Here is a 22,561-nt window from a genome sequence, read left to right on the forward strand (position 1 = left end):
AAACTGTTTGCCTCTCAATGACACACCTGACGCCGATTACGTGCGTCTACCTTAAATACCTTTACATTACATAATCAAAACAGAAAAAGGTGACCTCTAGTGACCACATAAGGTATTAACCCAAGAATGGCTCCTACAGTCATGTTGATGTTTAAAGGAAAGACTGATATTGTAAAAACACCTGGGGACAGATCATGGTCTCGGTAAATCTGCTTTAAGGAGTAAAACATAATCTGGAGCCTCGGGTGATGTTTCTTGGCCTGCTCGCAAAGAAAAATCCTTCTTTTGGAACTATATATTCATGCGCCATAGTTTTCACATTTCTTTTACATAGTTACCTTATGTGACACATTTGTGGTTAATTGGGTGAGTAGTTTTCATAGTCTTCGTGTGCTTTTCTTATCTGGTTCATTTATTGTGTCTATGGCCACTACGTTATACACTACGGAGAGTTTACACTGTACAGCACCGTGCTTCAGATGTGCTGTATTAGTAAAATATGGAGATCGAAGGCACCCTGACTTCAATCATTGGGTGAAAATCTTCTCTCAAAAAAGTTTGTGGATTTATTTATGTTTATTTATTGATGGCCGGATCATGATTCCTCATAACTAAATGAAGTGGTTTCCACATGTAACCGGCTGCTGTTTTCCATTAAATAAAAGCTTAATCAGAAGCTACAAGATGAATTATGTTCCTGTATTAATGAGACCATGTACGTTATTCTCTTGCATTTTTAACAAGGCATCCTGGTTATTCTACAAAGAAACTAGCAAACCGCTGTCATCGGTCAGACTGCACTGATTTGCTGCCCTCAAGTGATGTGTTTTTTTTTAGCAACACAAATTTTGAATTATTACCTTTACCAATAAACTCAGTGATTACTCTGTTTGTGTGTCTTTAAGTACAATTACAACAAAAGCTTATGGATAGCTTTGCGTGAGCAGCAGTGGAAGATGGAGACATTTGCACGTTTCACAAATAATCATCAAAGACAAAAAAATAGAATCATTACCTTGTTACTATGAAGAAAATACAAAGTGATCTACATCCACGTGTCCTTTTGGATCCAGTGATTGCATCGTATAGAGGAAATAATCAGTATTGTGTACAGACTGTTTTTGTTAAAGTGAAAACTGGTAAAAAAAAAAGGTTTTTATTAAACATAGCTCATAAAGACACATATATGTTTACATTATTTGCATCCTCACACACTGCAGCTTATACTTGACTTCCAGTTAGTTTGTGCCTGACAAAAGTCTGACAGTACAGCTACAGTACATCCTCCGCACACACAGTAGGTTTGAATGAGACAAAACATTGTTACAAACAGAATTAAAGTTCAGTGAAACACAGAAGATGAGCTAAATAAGATCCACGGTCAAAGAAGGATTAATAGAAATAATAAGACATGTAAATAGAAAACCTGCAACTTCATCCAGGCTTCAATTTTATTAGTAGCGCACACACATGCACGAACTGTACAAAGCACTGACTGTTGTTTGACCCTGCGGCCCAAACCAAACAATGGCGTTCCTTTCCCCTCCACACACACTGTCAGTTTAAGGTCCTCCTCACCTCGAATCACAGATCATCCCCCAGCGTTCCTCTTTAACGTGGTTGATGTGTCATTTGGTGTCAGGTATGCAGTCAATCACAGGAAATGGCACTTTGCTGAGTTTCCTACTATTGTTTAAATCTTTACCTCTTTGGAAACTCCTGGAACGAACCTCATGAAGATGTGAGATCTGCTTCAAGCCTGAAAACCTTTATGACTCCTGTTATATCTCATGTATGTGTTATTGTAGGGTCTGCTTTACAATACAACGCCCCTTAAGGTGACTGTTGTTGTGATTTGGTGCTGTATAAACAAAGTTAAATTGAATTTTTAAGCTTTTTGGGGCAAGTTAAGTTTTTACATCTAACTACATCTATAGTGTTTTAAAGTAAAAGGAAAAGAAAGAGTTTATCTTCACTGCAACGATGCAGTGCAGAAGATGACCAAAGCTGATTCTTGATCAATATCCGATTATGGTTTCTGTTCAGTTCTTTGCATCAAAAACAATCAGAAAACAGCTTTAACTTCTTACAGTAGCCAAGGTCACATGACTTGTTTGCTTAGGTTTCTGCACAGATACAAACTGTTTAAGTGCATTTGTGTTGTTTGGATCCCACTGCTGCTCAACTTCCACGCCACGTCTGCACTTCCTGATTTTCTGAATCTAATTTTAGAAATCTTTCAGGTCATCTCAGTTCCCACCTGGCTGATATGATATGATAATTGTCTCCTCTTGCAGAACAACAGCAATTTTCTGTAACATGTACATTATTTATAAATAGTTTAACAGCGGTAAAGTATTTATATGATAAAAAATGTTTTTTTTTACTGTACAATCAAAAATACTTCTACTCTTAAAGGTTTTTAAAAAAACAGAGCTGGAAATAGGCTGAATGCTGTATGTCCTTGTTAACATTTTCTCTCAGATAGATTTACTGCTGTCAGTGGACAGAAGCTTAACTAGTTTGAAAGCGTCTCACCTTGAGCCTTTTTATGCTTTTGACGAGCAGAGGCGCCGTTATCCCCACAAGCTTCTCCTGTTGTTTCAATGACAGCTTTTTAATACCATGAAAAAACTGAGGAAAAAAAAAAGTAAGAATCCCAATGTGGCTGAAATCAAAGAATGATGAGATTAACAGAAAACACCGCACAGTACTGTGGACATTGTGAGACCCCTTCAGATGCTGTAAAAGATGACAGCAGCAGTAAGTGGCTTTTCAGAGTTGATGACGTGCAGCATCAAGGAGTTTGAAATGAATGCTTTGAAAGGAATGTACAGTTTCCACATCATTGATGCTGCCCCAATCCATTTGTCAATCTCATGCTCCACTCTCCCCATATTCGTGAAAAAGACCCCAAAATACTTGAACTACACAATCTGGGGTAGTGACTTGTCCTGGACAAGGACTGGGTACGTCAACCTTTTCCGGCTGAGAATCATGGTCTTGGCCTTGGATGTCCTTTCATTCCCGCCGCTTCACATTGGCGAACAGTGCACTGCTTCAGTGCAAGTAGGAGCCCACCACTCGATGAAGCCAACAGAAACACTGCAAAAAGCAAAGATAAAATCTTAAGGCCACCAAAGTGGAAACCATCCACCACCGGGACACGCCTGTTCTGTACAAAAAAACCCAACCAAACTGTACAGAACAGGCCTTTTCCGATTATTGTCTTCTCAAAGTCCACAAAACAAGTAGACTGCTTGTGCAAACTCCCATGCACTCTGGAATATCCTTGCGGGGATAAAGAGCTGATCCAGTGTTGAAAACAGCATTGTTGCTCCTGTGTCTAAGATTCGGATGGGCTCTGCTCTCTGGCAGACTTTCCTGAAGACGCTGATGAGTGCGATCCCCTTATAGTTCTAGAATACCCTCTGGTCCCCCTTCTTAAACCAGGAAACACCAATCCAGCCTGCAAGTTAAGGGACACCGCCCCGGAGCTCCTCACAACATTGCACAGATACGTCAACTAGCACACCCTACAACATTCAGAGCCTTAAGGAACAAATATCCACCCCAGGGACCGTCCACCATCTTGTTCTGGGATTACCGCCACAAGAAGAACAAGTGACTAGTTCCATTATGTCCCAAACATCCAGAACTGGGTCGACCCAAAACAATCAACTCACTGAACTCAGTTTTCTTCTTTTTGTCTGAAGGAATGTTTAGTAAAAAAAAACAAAATGTATAAATGTTTTGCATAAACAGGTTGTGCTTAGAACAATTTTCGGAGACATTCCTAACCACTGGAAGACGGAGGCATCTGCGCATTTCACAAATGAACATCAAAGACAAAAAGCTCCCTGAATCACAATCATGTTGAGGCTGTGAAGAACATATAAACTAACCCAGATCCACATCACCTTTTGGATTCAGAGATTCATTTCTTGCATGGTATAGAGGAAATGATCAGAACTGCCAGAAGTGTACAGAGTGATGCATACATGTAAACACTGCAACCTGCATTTTTGTAGGTTTTATTAAACATAGTTCATAAAAACAACACATATATATTTACATTATTTGAGTCCTCAGACACTGAACCACAATAAATACAAATCCAAGGGAATAAAAACAAATATTAGTGCTTGTTGTATGAAGCAATGTGGAAACTTTAGTGTATCTGGAGATTGCTAAAGACCGATGGCAGCAGCACTGCAGCTCATACCTGACTTTCAGCTCGCTACTTGTGCCTGACAAAAGTCTAACGCTACAGCTACAGAACATCCTCTGCACACACAGTAGGTTTGAATGAGACAAAAAAAAAAAAAAACTGTAACAAAAATAATTCACTGTAACAGAGAAGACAAGCCAAATAAGATCTATGTTCGAAGATGAATTAATAGAAATAATAAGACACGTAAATAAAAAACCTGCAACTTTGTCCAAGCTTCAATTTTCCCAGAAGCGCACACATATGCATTAACTGTACAAAGCATTGACTGTTGTTTGACCCTGCGGCCCAAACCAAACAATGGCGTCCCTTTTGCCGCCAGAAGCTGCCAGTTTAACATCCTCCCCTCCACACTGCGAGGCTGCACCACACCTGGCTCTTATTATAAATCATCCCCCAGCGTACCTCTTTAACGTGGTCGACGTGCCATTCGGTGTCAGGTATGCAGTCAATCACAGGAAATGGCACTTTGCTGAGTTTCCTGCTATTGTTTAAAAATTTTTTTGCCTCTATGGAAAATCTTGGAGATCTGCTTTAAGCTTGACTCCTGTCACATCTCATTCAAGTTACCTTTTTACATCTAACTACATCTGTAGTGTTTTTAATAGTAAAAGCTAGTAATTAAAATACTTCAGCAGCTTTAAGCAGGACAGAAAACAAAACAATACTTTCATGTCAGATTAAACATCGGATTAAAGTGAACATGAAACACTACATTTATAAAGGCTGATTTACACTGTGGAGCCCTACTCTAATCTGTCATCCTGAAACGTCAGATCAGCCCCACCAACTGTGACTTAACAATCCAAGATGGCGGAAGTGAATGTAAACAGCAGTAAAAACGTAAAACTTATAATCTGGACTGCCACTGCTGTGATTTCACAGATGAATCCTATAATCATACTCACAGCACTGAACAGGCTCTATCCACGAAGGGGCCACAGCTGTGTTCTTAATAAGCACCCCCCCCCGCGAATGGTTGCATCCTGCTAAGAATCAAAATGAACCCGGTTTCTCTGGTTTTCCCAAATTTCCTACTGGAATGCAAGATTGCTGAGGTAACTGGAAAATGGCTTTAGTATATGTGAACTACTGAGTGACAGAACTGTTTTACAACAACAGTTACAAATATAACTATTTTTCTTACCAATGCACATGGAAATCCTGACGTCCATCAGCATGTCCACAGAGGAAAAAGTCTCCATGTTACGCTCTCCTTCACTTATATTAGGGTTTTGATTTTCCCCACTTCTAGTATGAAGTAATGCACTGACATCATCATCTCACTCACTCCAACGAGTGTAGCAACTTTCCCTCTGATGTTCCTGTTCTACACATCACTCTGTTCCCCCTGCAGAATCTCAGGATTCCTGATGTGTTTGAGATGGGCATGTAGTAACTTATGTTGTAAACTGGTTGGGCGTGTTTGAGGAAAGAAAGACTGTTTTACTGCATAAAACAACGCTGATCACATCCTCTGAACATCTGCTCTGCCAGCTGATTGTGTCTGCATCCAACCAAAGGAGGAAAAATCAAAGACAACGGGGACAGTGTCAGACTGAAGCTTCTCGTCCTTGTAAATCACTAGTCCACCTAACTCCAACAAGCTCTGCTCATTTATAAAGTGCTCTACAAACCCGAACAATACGGCTAACTGGTGGAGTCCCATATTTCAGTGCAGCTAGCCAATAATGAACGACCACTTCGTGCTGAAGAGACAGAGAGTGAAAGGGGACAATACATCCTTGGTACTTTAACATAAAACTCACTACAACATAAACTAATGTAAGTCTATTAGCACCAACCAACCACATAACATCACTTTCCATACTGGCACAAGATGGCACTAAAAACCTTATACACATATTATTATTAAATCCAGCTTCATAGCCATTTTTTTAAAAGTGGGACTCGATGCTGTAAATCAGCCTTTATACATGTAGCACTTCCTATCCGCTTTAAATGTGTTCACAGTAACAATGCAGGGCACACGAAGAACAAAGCGGAGTCTTCTTCTGATGGAAATGACTTCAAAATATTACATGATTCATTCATTTCAAGTCTCTAGACAAATTAAAACAACAACCAAGTAAAACTCGTTTTACTGGTGTGTGGTTTGGAGCCTCCCCCGGCGAACGTCCATTGTACGTCTGCACTTCTTGACATTCTTAAACATTTTCAGTTTCTGTTTGGATCTTTCAGATCATCTCAGTTTCCGCCTGACCCGTCCTTACTTGATGTTTAGCCGTTGGTCATTGGCGTCTCCTCTGACAGATTTCAAAAAGAAGACAAAGAAGAAAAAAGTTACACACAGCTGTTAAAAACCTGAAGGCCTTATAAATATGGCCAAAGTTTTAAATTAAATTAAACGCCGATTCAGGTGCCCGCAACTCTCAGCTCTGTATCATGTGACTAAACCATACATTTGTGAGAGGAGGACGAAAAGATGAAAGGTGGCTCACATGGAGCAGAAAAGGAAGTGAGAAAGGAAATGAACTGAGGGACAGTATATGATGAATAAGTATTTTTAAAGCTGTGAGTCAGTCGAAGCAGCTTCCACAGAGTCCAAGATCAAACCACAGAGCTGGAGATATGCTAAACACGTCCTTTATAAACTCTATACCCAGAGCGATTTACTGCTGTTTAAGTAGTTTGAGACAGTTTTACCTTCAGTTTGTTCATCGTTTCGTTGTTGAGCAGTGGTGCCGTTAGCTGCAGGAGCTCCTGTTATTTTAATGACAGAAATATACACATCAGCTTTTTAATCCCACACAAAGCCCCACTGTGAACATAAAAAATACAATTTTGGGCTGAAACTTACTCTGATGTTCATCACTCCTCCAGAAATCTGAAGTGGATGAAAAACCCCAAAAACAAAACATAAAGAACAATGACATTAACAAGAAACAGCACACAGAAGAACCACGGGTGTTTCTGAGTTCTACTTTCTAATAGACACTGATTTAAAAAAAAAAAAAAGGGCTATAAATGATTTGTTACTGACCTCCTTCCCACGGCATGGACTCTGCAGAGAGAATTACAGCAAAGGACAGTTAAAGACACCAGTTTTTGTTTTATTGTTCGTGGTCATCACTGAGCTGCCAACACTTTGATATTTATATCATAAAAAAGGACAATATTTTCTTTACGATGCTGTTATTATGCTGCATTTCACTGCCTGATCAGAGAATCTGATTTTGAACTAAAAATACATCCACGTTCACTAAAACGCTGCAGCATTTCTTGAAGCCAGTCAGTTCTGTTAAAGCTTCAGCTGTGATGGTTTCAACATTAGAGCTGAAACTGAAGAGAAATGCTCCTTCAGTCACGTTCTGAGATCATTTATGTACAACACAAACTGTTTGCACGTCTCTCCATGTTGTTCGTGTTACCAAGATCCACCACGGGCACGTGGTTTGTAAAACTAACGCTCCAGTCTAAAGATGAATCACATGTCATGTATTCTTAAACTGACTGAAAATATCAGATAGCATTCACAACTAATTCACCATTTTAAAATAGAGAGTAACTGACAAAGCAAATCAAGTAAATGTTTACTTTTCAGCTTCAGATTTGTTTAGGAAGCACTTTGTTTTAGACTTCTTACCTTTTTCAAAAAACCACATTCCTGGAAGAAATCAAAAGAAAATTACAACATTAGATTAGCGATCCACCAGAAATGAAACTCAAATACAACCTCAAATAGACTTAAACGAAAAACCCTTATTCTGAAAGTTCTGGGACAAACCCTACACTCACTAGCGACTTAATTTGTTACTCGCTAATATCGGGTTGAATCCCCTTTTGCCAAATGCACTAATTAATCAATCACCAGCAAATGTGAGCCCCTCTTTAAAATCAGAGGTTTTGACGGTGTGTCGGTCTGGAGCATTCAGGTGTCTTCCACCTGAACAAATTCACTCCAGTCAGACGTGAAATTCCAAAAAACCCAAGAGCTACATTTCAGACTCTACTGGTCTCAATTAGCAAAACACTGAACGCATGTGTGTTGTTTGTATGAAAGTGTCTTCATTCTAAATGAACATGGCAGCGGGGATTAGGTTTGTAAAACTGCATCTGAATAAACCACAAGACATCAGAAAAACATACTTTGGATGGTTGGACTGAAGTGGACATGTTCGGCCATTAAGCACAGCACCACATTTGGTGAAAATTAAGCAAAGCAGATCAGCACACAAACCTCAACTGTCATCACGATAGTGGAAGAGTGATGGTTTGAGGTGGTTTTGTAGCCACATGATCTGGGTACCTTGTGGTTATCGAGTCGACAATGAACTCCTCTGTATACCAAAGTATTCTAGAGTCAAATGTGAGGCCATCTGTTGCCTTCAAAACTGTCTGAAAATTTTAATGGCACAAATTCAACAAGTTGCTGGAAACATTCAAGCATAATTTGGTTGTGAGAGGTTATTTGACTTGCTGTTATCTTCAGCTGGAAGCAGTCTGAGCACTGACAACAATGAGACATTTAGACACATAGAGCTCTGAAAACTTGAAAATCCAAGTAGATTACCAGCTTGTGAAAGACTCATCTGGCACCAATAACCACATCAAAGTCACTTTAGTCACCTTTCTTTCTCATTCAGCAGCCACCTTTGCCATATGTGTATATATAACGAGCAGCTGAGGAGGTGAACATGTGTATATGCTTTGTTTAAGCTCGATGCCAGCAATGCGTTTAAATAAATTACTACAGAGCATCTTTCCTAACATGTTGCATTAGCTTGTCTTTTAACAGCAAGCTGTAAGCATTAGCAAGCTGAGGAGACTGTTGTAGTTTTGAATTACATTGAGGTTCATTTCATGGTCAAGGTCATTTTTTAAAATATTCTGCTGGAATCTGAGTAGGGATGGGTACCGGTATCTGGTGCCATTATGGCATAAATGGTAGTAACCAGACCGAAAAGCAGCGCACATTTTGGTGCTTTATTTCTGTGCTTTTTTCCCCCCTGAGCTGTGATACACTTCAGATTCTAGCCAATCGTTTTACGTTTCCGAGGATAGTAGGCGGGGCCAGGTACGTACGTTCTTTTAGAGCAGAGCTACAGATTAAAAATGTCCAAGGCGAAGCTGTCAAAGTCTGGCTGTACTTCACAGCAAAATATGCAAACTCAGCAGCAACAAGTGCTTTAAGCTGATACTGTGATACTGTCAAAGGAGGTAACACCTCGAATCCGATGAAACACCTGGCGACGCATAGCGTTTTTTTTTAAAAGCCGAGAAATGCGCCGTATTTGATAGCTTGTTGCGAGACCTCACACCGAGCACATCTACTGCGGGTGTGGTGCCTGTTATCGGATTCGGAGTTAGCAACATCCCCCAAGAACCCGAAGAGGAGAGTCCTGGCCCCTAGCCCTGCCAGTGTAGCAGAAATGATGAGGATGATGATGCAGCAGCAGCCGTTCTTCTCTGCGTGAGTAGCTTAATGTTGTTCGTGTGTAATTTACGTTGAGTAGGCTAACCACGTTATTACATTAATGCATGTAAGGTGAACTAGCAAACATCATCATAGCTACATGAGGCTGTCTTCTTGTTTGATGGCAGATGCTCCCTTCACCCTGGCTAAAAAGGCTAAAATGACCAAAGAAAAAGTGGAAAACAGCTGAACATGAGAGGTTTTTGGACAAAGTTTGTGTTTTTTCCATTGTTTAAGCTTCCAGCCAAGAGTGATACCATATATGCCCCATAGCTGCAGAAAAGGCTAACATTGTTATCTTTTTACAAAAAAAAAAACAGCTGAACATGAGAGGTTTTTGGACAAAGTTTGTGTTCTCCATTCTTTAAGCACCGGCACCGTTTCAAAAGTACTGGTTTGGTACTGGTATCGGATAAAACCTAAACACTACCCACCCCTACATCTGAGCCTATGAGTTTGGGGGACAGGGGGAATCACAATACTGAATATCAATATGCTGATAAAAGACTGTATTTATTTTGTCACCTGTTTTCCATTTATGAAAGGCAACCAGCAGTGTGACGACAACCAGCAGCACGATGAGCACTGTAAGTCCCATGTAAATGTTTGGACCTCCTCCAGGTGCTGTAAAATAATGACAGCAGCAGTAAGTGGCTTTTCAACGTTGATGACCTGTAGCATTAATAAGTTTGAAAGGAGTGTTTTACAGAAATAACTCACGAGATATCACAGAGAATGAGTCTGAAGAGATGGTGATCGGTTCACTTCTCTCCCGGCTGATTGGGTTTTCTATCTCACAGCTCAACTCACAACTGATTGAACTGTTCACCTGGAAATGCAGTGAAATTGTTAATATAATTGAAACCACAGAGAAGAAGTCTTCGCACCTTCTAAAGTCTACTTAAAATACCTTATGAACAGTATATTGTTTCCCAGATGAAACATGCTTCCCAGTATCATCTGACATCCACGTGTAGCTGACTGGAGTGGCTCTGGCTGTGGTTCCTTCACAGATCAACTCACATTTGCTCTCATCACAGGATTTGTTAACACTGGGTACAGGGACGGGAGCTGTTGTTAGAAAAGGAAACAGGAAAATTCATCATGTGATTCACTTTCATTAGTTTTGATGTAACATACTAAACACTTTCAGTTTTACTTGATAAGCTGAACACAGTTTGATTTATCCACTTACAGAGGACGACGAGGCTAACTGGAGTGAGTCGCCTGTTGTTGATCTCGGGTGTGTAGCTGTTGCTGTCATTATGTAACAGACCGCTGATCGTCATCACACCAGTGGAAGTGTCCAGGTGGCCACGATCTTCAAACATATATGATACTGTTACCTTTAACTCATCACTGATAATCAAAGATGGGACCACTGCACCACTAACACAGCTTACCACGAAACTGACGATAGCCTGTTGCATTCGTATCTCCTGTCTCCCACTCCATGGCTTTGTTAGAACCTTCTTTCCATGAGATTTGTGTGATGGGGCCAGACACAGAGTTGGCAGGTGGTTTTAGGACAGCTTCTCCTCCCACTTTTCCATAGACTGTAGTATCTGCCCAGATAAATGATCAGATTAAAAACTTTAAAGTTTCTATTAGTGACTGGTCACATATTCAATAATGAAGATCAAACTGTTCTTTAGGAAAAAGTGACTAATTCTTTAAAGTAGTGTGAAAGTTTCATTCTGAATAAAGCTAAACTGCACACATACAACACGTTTCTATAAAAGTGCTTTGGCATTTCAAACATGCATCGTGCTGCTGTCTGTCTCATTGTATGCTAACTAATCCTGACTTATTTATCACCTGTTGTTTGACACATGCTGTTACAGCTGTAGCTTCCAGTTCACCTCCTCTATTCTGGAGTCCATAAGGACTCAGTCCTGGTGTGCTAGCTTTTGTTGACTGTAAGAAACTGGCTGAAAACACTATGTGAACGCCGGTTTGCACTGGGTGGGGTCACAAACAGGGAAAATCACTAAACTACGATTCAGCTTTCATAAAAACACCCACCCACTCCGCAAAAACACAATTTTCACTATGTGCTACAAAACGAGCTGCTTTAAGGATCCTTCAAGAGGACAGCAGACTTACCCGCATGTACTGAAGGAGACACGGCAGCTAGGACACACAAACAGCCGAGCGACACGATTAGCGTCTCTGAAGGCCACATCTTCGTCACTTAAACGGTCATAAACAACGAAAACTCCAGGCTGGAAGTACCGAGAAACATGCCAGATAAACTCAAAGTCAAAAACTAAACGCACAGTAGTTCAGACGAGCTAGCCTAAACGGTTAAGCTAGCATAAACACCGAACAGCGCAGGGCGGAAAAAAACGATGAAATGAAAGCAGGGTGGGAGTCCCCACCGGAACCCGGACATGCCTCTGTAACTAACACCCAAACGTGGTTATATTGTTGGATAATCACCATAAAGCGTTTGATACCAATAAAACTAACTTTAAACGAGGTTAAGCAAAGTTAAAGTACTTTTTAGAAAGTAAATGGAAAGTTAAAAAAAACAAAAAAACAAACGTAGTTTTTCTCCCCCTGGCGACAATAATGTGTTACTGCAACCTAAGAAAAAGCTCCCCTCAATCTTATTTACGTCTTCAGAGATATGCATCCTGTGGTTATGAGATAAAAACTCATATTGCAGCACACTTACTAGTGACCAACATTTCTCATACCCACTCCAGTCAACTCTGATAAAGAGGAGTAATGCTTCCCTTTGCTGTACTACAGGTATTTGTTTTTTAATCTCAGGTCTTATTAAATTCAGAAAAGTGCTTTATTTAAATTACAGCATTCACTTTATTTACTTTGACTGTTGATTGTACAATATAAATGCTCTTTTGTGTCCCAGTAACCACTGAAATTAAAGTTAAAATAACTTCCCAAATAAATGGCAAAAGACATTTCATTTCATATAGGTAAAGAAGAATTAACAGTGAACCGAAAGACAAAAAGTAAATCTTAAAAATGCTGTCAAAAGTCAAATGAAAATATAACCAAGTAGATTGCACCCAAAAGAGTTTTCAAATAGTTTTTTCTTTCAATGTTTTAGGTTCTAGTGGTTATCACAAACACAATGAAATCCCTATGTGGTTCCTACCTGTTTTAATGAATCCTGGTGATAAAGAAAGGAGCTTTTCAAAAGGATGAAACTGAAACAGACTACACACGTTTCCTGAAAGAGTGGACACTGTAGTAATTATTTTAATCCTTTTGAAATATAACAGAGGGACTAGGGTGAAAATCAATATTTAACCACATTTCAGTGGTTGAGCTGTCAGTTTGTCCATTATTAGCAGTGTAAACTTGTCACACACACTGACTGGGAGCCCCTGTCAGAGAAAAGTGAAGGTATCACAAAGCTTCCTGCAGTATTTCCATCTGATCCTTAACCTCCTAAGACCCGAACTCTTCCATGGCATGTATTTTTAATTTGTCTTTGATATTTGGGCTGATTGGGACCTCATGAATGTAAAAACAAAGAATCACCAGATTTTTTTTACCCGATATTTGTTTCTAAGAAAAATACCGTAAGAGCCACATATGAAGACATTCATTTTAAATTTTGATAAAACAGAAGCAGTATAATGTCCTCGCAAGGGGATATCAGGCCCTTGTGGAGCTAAATTTAATATTTTGGTCTAGACAACCCAAAATGTGATTTATTTTGATAAATTAAAATACTTTAAACAAAACACAATCACATCATCATCATAATAATAATAATAATAATAATAATAATAATAATAATAATAATAATTTTAAAAAAACAGCGCGTATCGATGTTGATGACGCTAGACGTAGATCGAATGCTGATTGGTTGAAACACTGAGTTGACCCGGGAAAGAGAAAAGCTTCACGGAAGTGGACAAAAATGCAGGCGCTCGAAAGTTTCGAGGAACAGTTAGCTGAACAAATTGCGTTACACCACAACCTTTATGACCCTGGACACAAGTATTACAAGAACCCGCACGTTAGCATCAAGTCGTGGCAAGAAATAGCAGCCGCCCTCCAGACAGAGCCGGACAAATGCCGCGAGAAGTGGAAGCAACTTCGGGACAGGTATGTTCGGGCCAAGAAAAAGTTCAACAGCAAAAGCAGCCAGCCAGCGAGAACAGCGAGAACCCCTCCGCTGCTGAAGTCCCTGTCGTGGCTGGACGGGTACGTGAAACACAGGAATGCCGTGACGAGGTACACAATAGAGGTACGAGACGCAATAACTTCCAGCTGTGCAGAAAAATAAATAAATAAAAATAAACAAACTATAAGAAGGTTTGGGTTTTTTACAGTTCATGTGTCCTTAATAGAGTCCCGAAGACTTCTCATCCTCCCCCGCAGGGCCGGCCCAGGTGCTGGAAGACATGGCTAACCCTGTAAGTGTTCCTGTTTGTGTGTGATGTTTTGATGCCCTTCACCTGTATGTTTAGCTATGTACAGTCATAGCGGAAGTGTTTGGTGGTGTTACTGAATCTCAGTATTTTTACACTGGTGCTTTTTTCCTTTAGTATCCCGATAAATCCCAGAGTTCAGCTGCAGCATCCCCTGGACCGTCACCACACAACAGCAGCCAGGGAGGCGAAATACAAGTAAGAGCTTTTACAGGACTAGCCTGACTGGCACAGACATGTGTGGTTCATCTATTATGCTATTTTAAATATATTTGTTATAGCACTGTGTATAATCAGATGACAAAAACTTGGTTGCTTATAAACACTTAACAGAACCATATTTACATATGGAAAAAATGGGAATATACACATACACAAATGGAGAATGTAACATTACATTGACAAGGTGATGATGAAATAAACATAATATATGTGGAAATTAAAAGAATTATTTTTTGGAAAAAGTTATTAATAATTGCCTCATGTCAGATATGTTTCTGCAAATTCATCTTCACCCACTGAGGAGGAGATGTGGTCCATACAATGCAGTCATTATGGTAAGGTTAATAACTGCTTGATGATGCTTCCTTGACTAGTAATTTCCCATTCTGTTTCGTTGCAGTTGATGGAGTCGACTCTGCCGAGCCCCTCCAGGTCCGAGGGCAGCCCGACGCGGCGCTGCATCACCCCGACCCCACAAAGCCGGCCTAATAAAAGGAAGGAACACGATGAGGACCACGCCACCACCTCCATAAAAGACCTGCTAACGGACTGCTCCAAAATGGCAGCATTACGTGACATGTGTGCTGTGCAAGGGGATGAGCTGGACGAATCGCACTACTTTGGAATCGTGGTCGCAAAGGGGCTGCGGACATTGCCGGACAAAATGCGGGCAGATGCCATGGCACAGGTGATGGCGCTGTTGAGCAACTTCCGTCAACAAGCTTTCGAGCTGCAAACAACAAATGACAACAAGAAAACCTGATGACACGTCTTTGTTGTTCTTTTTTTTCATCCATTCTTACGCGTTGTTCTTAATATCATAAAATCTTTGCTTCCATCTTCTGCTTTTGTCTGTGAGGCTCGTAGAGAGAAGCTGAGAGTTTCTCTGACAGCATGCTGTGAAGTGTGCGCTCGCTACACTGTTGCTGACAGTTTCAGGACATTTTTATAGTTGTCAAGTGTTTAGTTTATACGTGTGCACATACATCCGCCAAGTCCCACAATAGCCTTATTACAAAAATACAGGAATTAGTATAGCACAAATGTATATATTATATGTTTATATTAAATATGTAGTGTATATTTATAAAATCTTTGAACTTTTATTTATAATTATGTGCTTTGTTTGTCTGGTACACTAGATGACTGACTTTGATTTAGGAACTAATACTGTGACGATGATGAGAAGCAAGACAAGAGTTACCAGGATGTCGCAGCTCTTTGTAGTTTGCATAGACAACGGGAAAGAGCACTGTTACTACACTGTACACACCATAACACTGGCAAGTGTATCTTGATCATGGTCACTGGTGTTTTGCCACAGCGCCAGTCCGATAATAGCTGACTGCTGTGGCCCAACAAGTCGTCTTTAATGTCGAGACTTTGTTGAATGTACGTTTAAAGCCTAATGAAAATCAGGGTAGTATTGCTCGTATAAAGAAATTAGCTTCCCACTTTTCCTTTCAAGAAACTACAGAAAACAATTTGTTTACTGCAAAATTTTTAAATTTGAAACAGCCCGATTTCTTAGTAATTAGAGCAGTAATTTAACATGTGCACATCTCTGTGAAATTGCTAATGATTTATGTCTCATAATGTGAGAGCTAGCAGACAGCTGTTAGAAAAAGGAGAACAATGCACAGCTTAATTCTTTCTTTTTTTTTAAATCTGAAAAAGCAACAGGAACAGTTCAATTCCATTCATAAACCTATTGTTAATAGTGTGATTACATATCCTAAATTAATAGCAAAATACTGTTCTGCCTTTTACAATGAACTGTTCAAATCCAGCCAGTCATCTACATATAATGTAATGAATATTAAGATTTGTAGGAATCACTCAGCTGAATGGAAGAGTAGATGTGATGCTTTTCTCACTCTGGGAGAAACAAGAATAGCCATTTTGAAACTGAAGTCCCTAAAACTTCTTGTTTTAAAGTCTCGAATTATTACAGTTATTAGATATCGGTGTCGTTTCTGGATTCTGTTGTTTGAGACTACAAAGTCAAGTTTGCAGTTAAAACCCATGAGGCCTGCTGTTAAAATAGCTTTATTAAGCTGGTTTTGGTCTTGCAGTAGTCTGGATAGTAGCGTCACGGCCATACCAGCCTGTTCTCATCTGATCTCTGAAGCTGAGCAGGGGCGGTCCTGCATAGTAGCGTCACCTTCACCTTGCTCCGTGTTAGAAACTCCATGATATCGTGTTCCCTGCTCAGGGTAGCACACTGATGCGCATTTATTCAGTGCTCTTCGGGACCGCAGTCGGCAGCCAATAAGAGTTCAAACTGGTTGCACATGGGTGTCAGGTTGACACTGCGCCCGCTGCAAACTACAAGGTTAACAAGTTCCTCTGGACTGAGGCCAGACGGACTAGCCACAGAGATTTTGTACATTTACAGAATAAATAAGTTTGTGTATTTCCTAAATATTTTGTTGTTGTTGTTTTTTTGTTTTGCACAAAAGCGAAATGCAATGAGGAGCGTTGTCATGAAGCTTTTCCTGAAGCTGCCTCCACTGAGTGAGCAGCGGCGCCCTCTGCAGTTTGTGTGTGGAAGTGCAAAAGCTTACAGCACCTGGTATTCCCAGGCGGTCTCCCATCCAAGTACTGACCAGGCCCGACCCTGCTTAGCTTCCGAGATCAGACGAGATCGGGCGTGTTCAGGGTGGTATGGCCGTAAGCGAGAGAAGCCGGCTATAAAAGACCTTTTATACTTGGCAAATGTCACGCACTTTAAAATATAGTATTGTGCTAAGCTTCACATGTTACAGGGAAAACATGCAAACCTTTTTTGCGAACTGCAGCTTCAACGCTGAGCTGCAAAAATGCTTTTCCCGCGGTAACGTCACCATAATAACACATGTTCCTTTCTCACAGCACAGTGTTAAAGTGACACAGAGCACACAGTGTGTTAGGACCATTTGGAAGTGCAACATTTTTGTGCTTTGGACAATTCAACTTATATACAGGACATTAAAAAAACGTAAGCATGACTGTGTCATCACAGCATGTATAAAGAGGCTGTTTGTGAAGAAGTCCCTCGCTTACGGCCACGCCACCCTGAACACGCCCGATCTCGTCTGATCTCGGAAGCCAAGCTGGGTCGGGCCTGGGCAGTACTTGGATGGGAGACCGCCTGGGAATACCAGGTGCCGTAAGCTTTTGCACTTCAACACACAAATGACAGTTTAAATGTTGAAACGGATGTGAGGCACTCTTTAAGCTCATTTTCCAATAGGATGGTTAGTGAGTCTTGCGCAAAGAGCTCTTCCGCTCATGTAGTAATGTCAAATTCTTCAAGCGTTACATCAATATCTCTGTACATGCACAGAGCACCTGTAGATGTTTTTGTGCAAAGACTCACAATTGTTTATGACGTGAATATTGCAGCATTAAGTATGCATTATAACTGTGTTGTCATGTGCAGCTATTAAAAAAAGTAGAAACTAATCAATATCCTTCACTCTAAATTGTTTTTTAAATCCCAATAAATGGGTTACAGTATCTACATGACCCCCGTTGTCGAGGAAGCCTCTCACTTATGGCCATACCAGCCTGTTCTCATCTGATCTCTGAAGCTGAGCAGGGGCGGTCCTGCATAGTAGCGTCACCTTCACCTTGCTCCGTGTTAGAAACTCCATGATATCGTGTTCCCTGCTCAGGGTAGCACACTGATGCGCATTTATTCAGTGCTCTTCGGGACCGCAGTCGGCAGCCAATAAGAGTTCAAACTGGTTGCACATGGGTGTCAGGTTGACACTGCGCCTGCTGCAAACTACAAGGTTAACAAGTTCCTCTGGACTGAGGCCAGACGGACTAGCCACAGAGATTTTGTACATTTACAGAATAAATAAGTTTGTGTATTTCCTAAATATTTTGTTGTTGTTGTTTTTTTGTTTTGCACAAAAGCGAAATGCAATGAGGAGCGTTGTCATGAAGCTTTTCCTGAAGCTGCCTCCACTGAGTGAGCAGCGGCGCCCTCTGCAGTTTGTGTGTGGAAGTGCAAAAGCTTACAGCACCTGGTATTCCCAGGCGGTCTCCCATCCAAGTACTGACCAGGCCCGACCCTGCTTAGCTTCCGAGATCAGACGAGATCGGGCGTGTTCAGGGTGGTATGGCCGTAAGCGAGAGAAGCCGGCTATAAAAGACCTTTTATACTTGGCAAATGTCACGCACTTTAAAATATAGTATTGTGCTAAGCTTCACATGTTACAGGGAAAACATGCAAACCTTTTTTGCGAACTGCAGCTTCAACGCTGAGCTGCAAAAATGCTTTTCCCGCGGTAACGTCACCATAATAACACATGTTCCTTTCTCACAGCACAGTGTTAAAGTGACACAGAGCACACAGTGTGTTAGGACCATTTGGAAGTGCAACATTTTTGTGCTTTGGACAATTCAACTTATATACAGGACATTAAAAAAACGTAAGCATGACTGTGTCATCACAGCATGTATAAAGAGGCTGTTTGTGAAGCAGTCCCTCGCTTACGGCCACGCCACCCTGAACACGCCCGATCTCGTCTGATCTCGGAAGCCAAGCTGGGTCGGGCCTGGTCAGTACTTGGATGGGAGACCGCCTGGGAATACCAGGTGCCGTAAGCTTTTGCACTTCAACACACAAATGACAGTTTAAATGTTGAAACGGATGTGAGGCACTCTTTAAGCTCATTTTCCAATAGGATGGTTAGTGAGTCTTGCGCAAAGAGCTCTTCCGCTCATGTAGTAATGTCAAATTCTTCAAGCGTTACATCAATATCTCTGTACATGCACAGAGCACCTGTAGATGTTTTTGTGCAAAGACTCACAATTGTTTATGACGTGAATATTGCAGCATTAAGTATGCATTATAACTGTGTTGTCATGTGCAGCTATTAAAAAAAGTAGAAACTAATCAATATCCTTCACTCTAAATTGTTTTTTAAATCCCAATAAATGGGTTACAGTATCTACATGACCCCCGTTGTCGAGGAAGCCTCTCACTTACGGCCATACCAGCCTGTTCTCATCTGATCTCTGAAGCTGAGCAGGGGCGGTCCTGCATAGTAGCGTCACCTTCACCTTGCTCCGTGTTAGAAACTCCATGATATCGTGTTCCCTGCTCAGGGTAGCACACTGATGCGCATTTATTCAGTGCTCTTCGGGACCGCAGTCGGCAGCCAATAAGAGTTCAAACTGGTTGCACATGGGTGTCAGGTTGACACTGCGCCCGCTGCAAACTACAAGGTTAACAAGTTCGTCTCGACTGAGGCCAGACGGACTAGCCACAGAGATTTTGTACATTTACAGAATAAATAAGTTTGTGTATTTCCTAAATATTTTGTTGTTGTTGTTTTTTTGTTTTGCACAAAAGCGAAATGCAATGAGGAGCGTTGTCATGAAGCTTTTCCTGAAGCTGCCTCCACTGAGTGAGCAGCGGCGCCCTCTGCAGTTTGTGTGTGGAAGTGCAAAAGCTTACAGCACCTGGTATTCCCAGGTGCTCTCCCATCCAAGTACTGACCAGGCCCGACCCTGCTTAGCTTCCGAGATCAGACGAGATCGGGCGTGTTCAGGGTGGTATGGCCGTAAGCGAGAGAAGCCGGCTATAAAAGACCTTTTATACTTGGCAAATGTCACGCACTTTAAAATATAGTATTGTGCTAAGCTTCACATGTTACAGGGAAAACATGCAAACCTTTTTTGCGAACTGCAGCTTCAACGCTGAGCTGCAAAAATGCTTTTCCCGCGGTAACGTCACCATAATAACACATGTTCCTTTCTCACAGCACAGTGTTAAAGTGACACAGAGCACACAGTGTGTTAGGACCATTTGGAAGTGCAACATTTTTGTGCTTTGGACAATTCAACTTATATACAGGACATTAAAAAAACGTAAGCATGACTGTGTCATCACAGCATGTATAAAGAGGCTGTTTGTGAAGCAGTCCCTCACTTACGGCCACGCCACCCTGAACACGCCCGATCTCGTCTGATCTCGGAAGCCAAGCTGGGTCGGGCCTGGTCAGTACTTGGATGGGAGACCGCCTGGGAATACCAGGTGCCGTAAGCTTTTGCACTTCAACACACAAATGACAGTTTAAATGTTGAAACGGATGTGAGGCACTCTTTAAGCTCATTTTCCAATAGGATGGTTAGTGAGTCTTGCGCAAAGAGCTCTTCCGCTCATGTAGTAATGTCAAATTCTTCAAGCGTTACATCAATATCACTGTACATGCACAGAGCACCTGTAGATGTTTTTGTGCAAAGACTCACAATTGTTTATGACGTGAATATTGCAGCATTAAGTATGCATTATAACTGTGTTGTCATGTGCAGCTATTAAAAAAAGTAGAAACTAATCAATATCCTTCACTCTAAATTGTTTATTAAATCCCAATAAATGGGTTACAGTATCTACATGACCCCCGTTGTCGAGGAAGCCTCTCACTTATGGCCATACCAGCCTGTTCTCATCTGATCTCTGAAGCTGAGCAGGGGCGGTCCTGCATAGTAGCGTCACCTTCACCTTGCTCCGTGTTAGAAACTCCATGATATCGTGTTCCCTGCTCAGGGTAGCACACTGATGCGCATTTATTCAGTGCTCTTCGGGACCGCAGTCGGCAGCCAATAAGAGTTCAAACTGGTTGCACATGGGTGTCAGGTTGACACTGCGCCCGCTGCAAACTACAAGGTTAACAAGTTCGTCTCGACTGAGGCCAGACGGACTAGCCACAGAGATTTTGTACATTTACAGAATAAATAAGTTTGTGTATTTCCTAAATATTTTGTTGTTGTTGTTTTTTTGTTTTGCACAAAAGCGAAATGCAATGAGGAGCGTTGTCATGAAGCTTTTCCTGAAGCTGCCTCCACTGAGTGAGCAGCGGCGCCCTCTGCAGTTTGTGTGTGGAAGTGCAAAAGCTTACAGCACCTGGTATTCCCAGGCGGTCTCCCATCCAAGTACTGACCAGGCCCGACCCTGCTTAGCTTCCGAGATCAGACGAGATCGGGCGTGTTCAGGGTGGTATGGCCGTAAGCGAGAGAAACCGGCTATAAAAGACCTTTTATACTTGGCAAATGTCACGCACTTTAAAATATAGTATTGTGCTAAGCTTCACATGTTACAGGGAAAACATGCAAACCTTTTTTGCGAACTGCAGCTTCAACGCTGAGCTGCAAAAATGCTTTTCCCGCGGTAACGTCACCATAATAACACATGTTCCTTTCTCACAGCACAGTGTTAAAGTGACACAGAGCACACAGTGTGTTAGGACCATTTGGAAGTGCAACATTTTTGTGCTTTGGACAATTCAACTTATATACAGGACATTAAAAAAACGTAAGCATGACTGTGTCATCACAGCATGTATAAAGAGGCTGTTTGTGAAGCAGTCCCTCACTTACGGCCACGCCACCCTGAACACGCCCGATCTCGTCTGATCTCGGAAGCCAAGCTGGGTCGGGCCTGGTCAGTACTTGGATGGGAGACCGCCTGGGAATACCAGGTGCCGTAAGCTTTTGCACTTCAACACACAAATGACAGTTTAAATGTTGAAACGGATGTGAGGCACTCTTTAAGCTCATTTTCCAATAGGATGGTTAGTGAGTCTTGCGCAAAGAGCTCTTCCGCTCATGTAGTAATGTCAAATTCTTCAAGCGTTACATCAATATCACTGTACATGCACAGAGCACCTGTAGATGTTTTTGTGCAAAGACTCACAATTGTTTATGACGTGAATATTGCAGCATTAAGTATGCATTATAACTGTGTTGTCATGTGCAGCTATTAAAAAAAGTAGAAACTAATCAATATCCTTCACTCTAAATTGTTTATTAAATCCCAATAAATGGGTTACAGTATCTACATGACCCCCGTTGTCGAGGAAGCCTCTCACTTATGGCCATACCAGCCTGTTCTCATCTGATCTCTGAAGCTGAGCAGGGGCGGTCCTGCATAGTAGCGTCACCTTCACCTTGCTCCGTGTTAGAAACTCCATGATATCGTGTTCCCTGCTCAGGGTAGCACACTGATGCGCATTTATTCAGTGCTCTTCGGGACCGCAGTCGGCAGCCAATAAGAGTTCAAACTGGTTGCACATGGGTGTCAGGTTGACACTGCGCCCGCTGCAAACTACAAGGTTAACAAGTTCGTCTCGACTGAGGCCAGACGGACTAGCCACAGAGATTTTGTACATTTACAGAATAAATAAGTTTGTGTATTTCCTAAATATTTTGTTGTTGTTGTTTTTTTGTTTTGCACAAAAGCGAAATGCAATGAGGAGC

The 22,561-nt window shown here is 41.3% G+C and overlaps 2 protein-coding genes and 8 non-coding genes across 10 annotated transcripts; 5 read left to right on the top strand and 5 right to left on the bottom strand.

The window, feature by feature from the left end:
* Window positions 1-4,018: 4,018 nt before the first annotated feature.
* Window positions 4,019-12,205, bottom strand: LOC146682111 (lymphocyte function-associated antigen 3-like). The gene is made up of 11 exons (XM_085448654.1): window positions 11,775-12,205; window positions 11,072-11,233; window positions 10,864-10,989; window positions 10,579-10,739; window positions 10,389-10,497; window positions 10,194-10,292; window positions 7,839-7,859; window positions 7,236-7,256; window positions 7,053-7,079; window positions 6,899-6,955; window positions 4,019-6,498 (listed from the first exon to the last, which is right to left on the bottom strand). Exons 1-11 carry the CDS (start codon window positions 11,851-11,853, stop codon window positions 6,473-6,475), a joined length of 888 nt encoding a protein of 295 aa, XP_085304780.1. The 5' UTR covers window positions 11,854-12,205; the 3' UTR covers window positions 4,019-6,472.
* A 1,337-nt stretch (window positions 12,206-13,542) lies between these two features.
* Window positions 13,543-15,411, top strand: LOC146682112 (uncharacterized). The gene is made up of 4 exons (XM_085449535.1): window positions 13,543-13,899; window positions 14,003-14,068; window positions 14,201-14,281; window positions 14,706-15,411. The coding sequence occupies exons 1-4, from the start codon at window positions 13,570-13,572 to the stop codon at window positions 15,066-15,068; spliced, it is 840 nt and encodes a 279-aa protein (XP_085305661.1). The 5' UTR covers window positions 13,543-13,569; the 3' UTR covers window positions 15,069-15,411.
* Window positions 15,412-16,865: 1,454 nt separating this feature from the next.
* On the bottom strand, window positions 16,866-16,984 carry LOC146682113 (5S ribosomal RNA). The gene has a single exon (XR_014918475.1). It is a non-coding gene; the product is annotated as a 5S ribosomal RNA (ribosomal RNA).
* Window positions 16,985-17,344: 360 nt separating this feature from the next.
* On the top strand, window positions 17,345-17,463 carry LOC146682114 (5S ribosomal RNA). Its single transcript, XR_014918372.1, has one exon. It is a non-coding gene; the product is annotated as a 5S ribosomal RNA (ribosomal RNA).
* An 846-nt stretch (window positions 17,464-18,309) lies between these two features.
* On the bottom strand, window positions 18,310-18,428 carry LOC146682115 (5S ribosomal RNA). The gene has a single exon (XR_014918476.1). It is a non-coding gene; the product is annotated as a 5S ribosomal RNA (ribosomal RNA).
* A 360-nt stretch (window positions 18,429-18,788) lies between these two features.
* Window positions 18,789-18,907, top strand: LOC146682116 (5S ribosomal RNA). Its single transcript, XR_014918391.1, has one exon. It is a non-coding gene; the product is annotated as a 5S ribosomal RNA (ribosomal RNA).
* Window positions 18,908-19,753: 846 nt separating this feature from the next.
* LOC146682117 (5S ribosomal RNA) lies at window positions 19,754-19,872 on the bottom strand. The gene has a single exon (XR_014918354.1). It is a non-coding gene; the product is annotated as a 5S ribosomal RNA (ribosomal RNA).
* Window positions 19,873-20,232: 360 nt separating this feature from the next.
* LOC146682118 (5S ribosomal RNA) lies at window positions 20,233-20,351 on the top strand. Its single transcript, XR_014918428.1, has one exon. It is a non-coding gene; the product is annotated as a 5S ribosomal RNA (ribosomal RNA).
* Window positions 20,352-21,197: 846 nt separating this feature from the next.
* Window positions 21,198-21,316, bottom strand: LOC146682119 (5S ribosomal RNA). The gene has a single exon (XR_014918477.1). It is a non-coding gene; the product is annotated as a 5S ribosomal RNA (ribosomal RNA).
* A 360-nt stretch (window positions 21,317-21,676) lies between these two features.
* Window positions 21,677-21,795, top strand: LOC146682120 (5S ribosomal RNA). Its single transcript, XR_014918430.1, has one exon. It is a non-coding gene; the product is annotated as a 5S ribosomal RNA (ribosomal RNA).
* Window positions 21,796-22,561: the final 766 nt, after the last annotated feature.

This window comes from Copadichromis virginalis, linkage group LG23 (genome assembly GCF_057382275.1).
Source record: "Copadichromis virginalis isolate Kocher_CV1m ecotype Utaka linkage group LG23, C_Virginalis_male_GT1.1, whole genome shotgun sequence".
Taxonomy (NCBI): Eukaryota; Metazoa; Chordata; class Actinopteri; order Cichliformes; family Cichlidae; genus Copadichromis; species Copadichromis virginalis.

Coding starts and splice junctions, on each gene's coding strand:
- LOC146682111 (XM_085448654.1), bottom strand. CDS start 11,853: ATGTGGCCTTCAGAGACGCTAATCGTGTCGCTCGGCTGTTTGTGTGTC. Junction 10,293..10,388: donor CTCATTCTCTGTGATATCTC/GTGAGTTATTTC, acceptor ATTATTTTACAG/CACCTGGAGGAGGTCCAAAC. Junction 6,956..7,052: donor GAGGAGTGATGAACATCAGA/GTAAGTTTCAGC, acceptor TTAAAATAACAG/GAGCTCCTGCAGCTAACGGC.
- LOC146682112 (XM_085449535.1), top strand. CDS start 13,570: ATGCAGGCGCTCGAAAGTTTCGAGGAACAGTTAGCTGAACAAATTGCG. Junction 13,900..14,002: donor TGACGAGGTACACAATAGAG/GTACGAGACGCA, acceptor TGTCCTTAATAG/AGTCCCGAAGACTTCTCATC. Junction 14,282..14,705: donor GCCAGGGAGGCGAAATACAA/GTAAGAGCTTTT, acceptor GTTTCGTTGCAG/TTGATGGAGTCGACTCTGCC.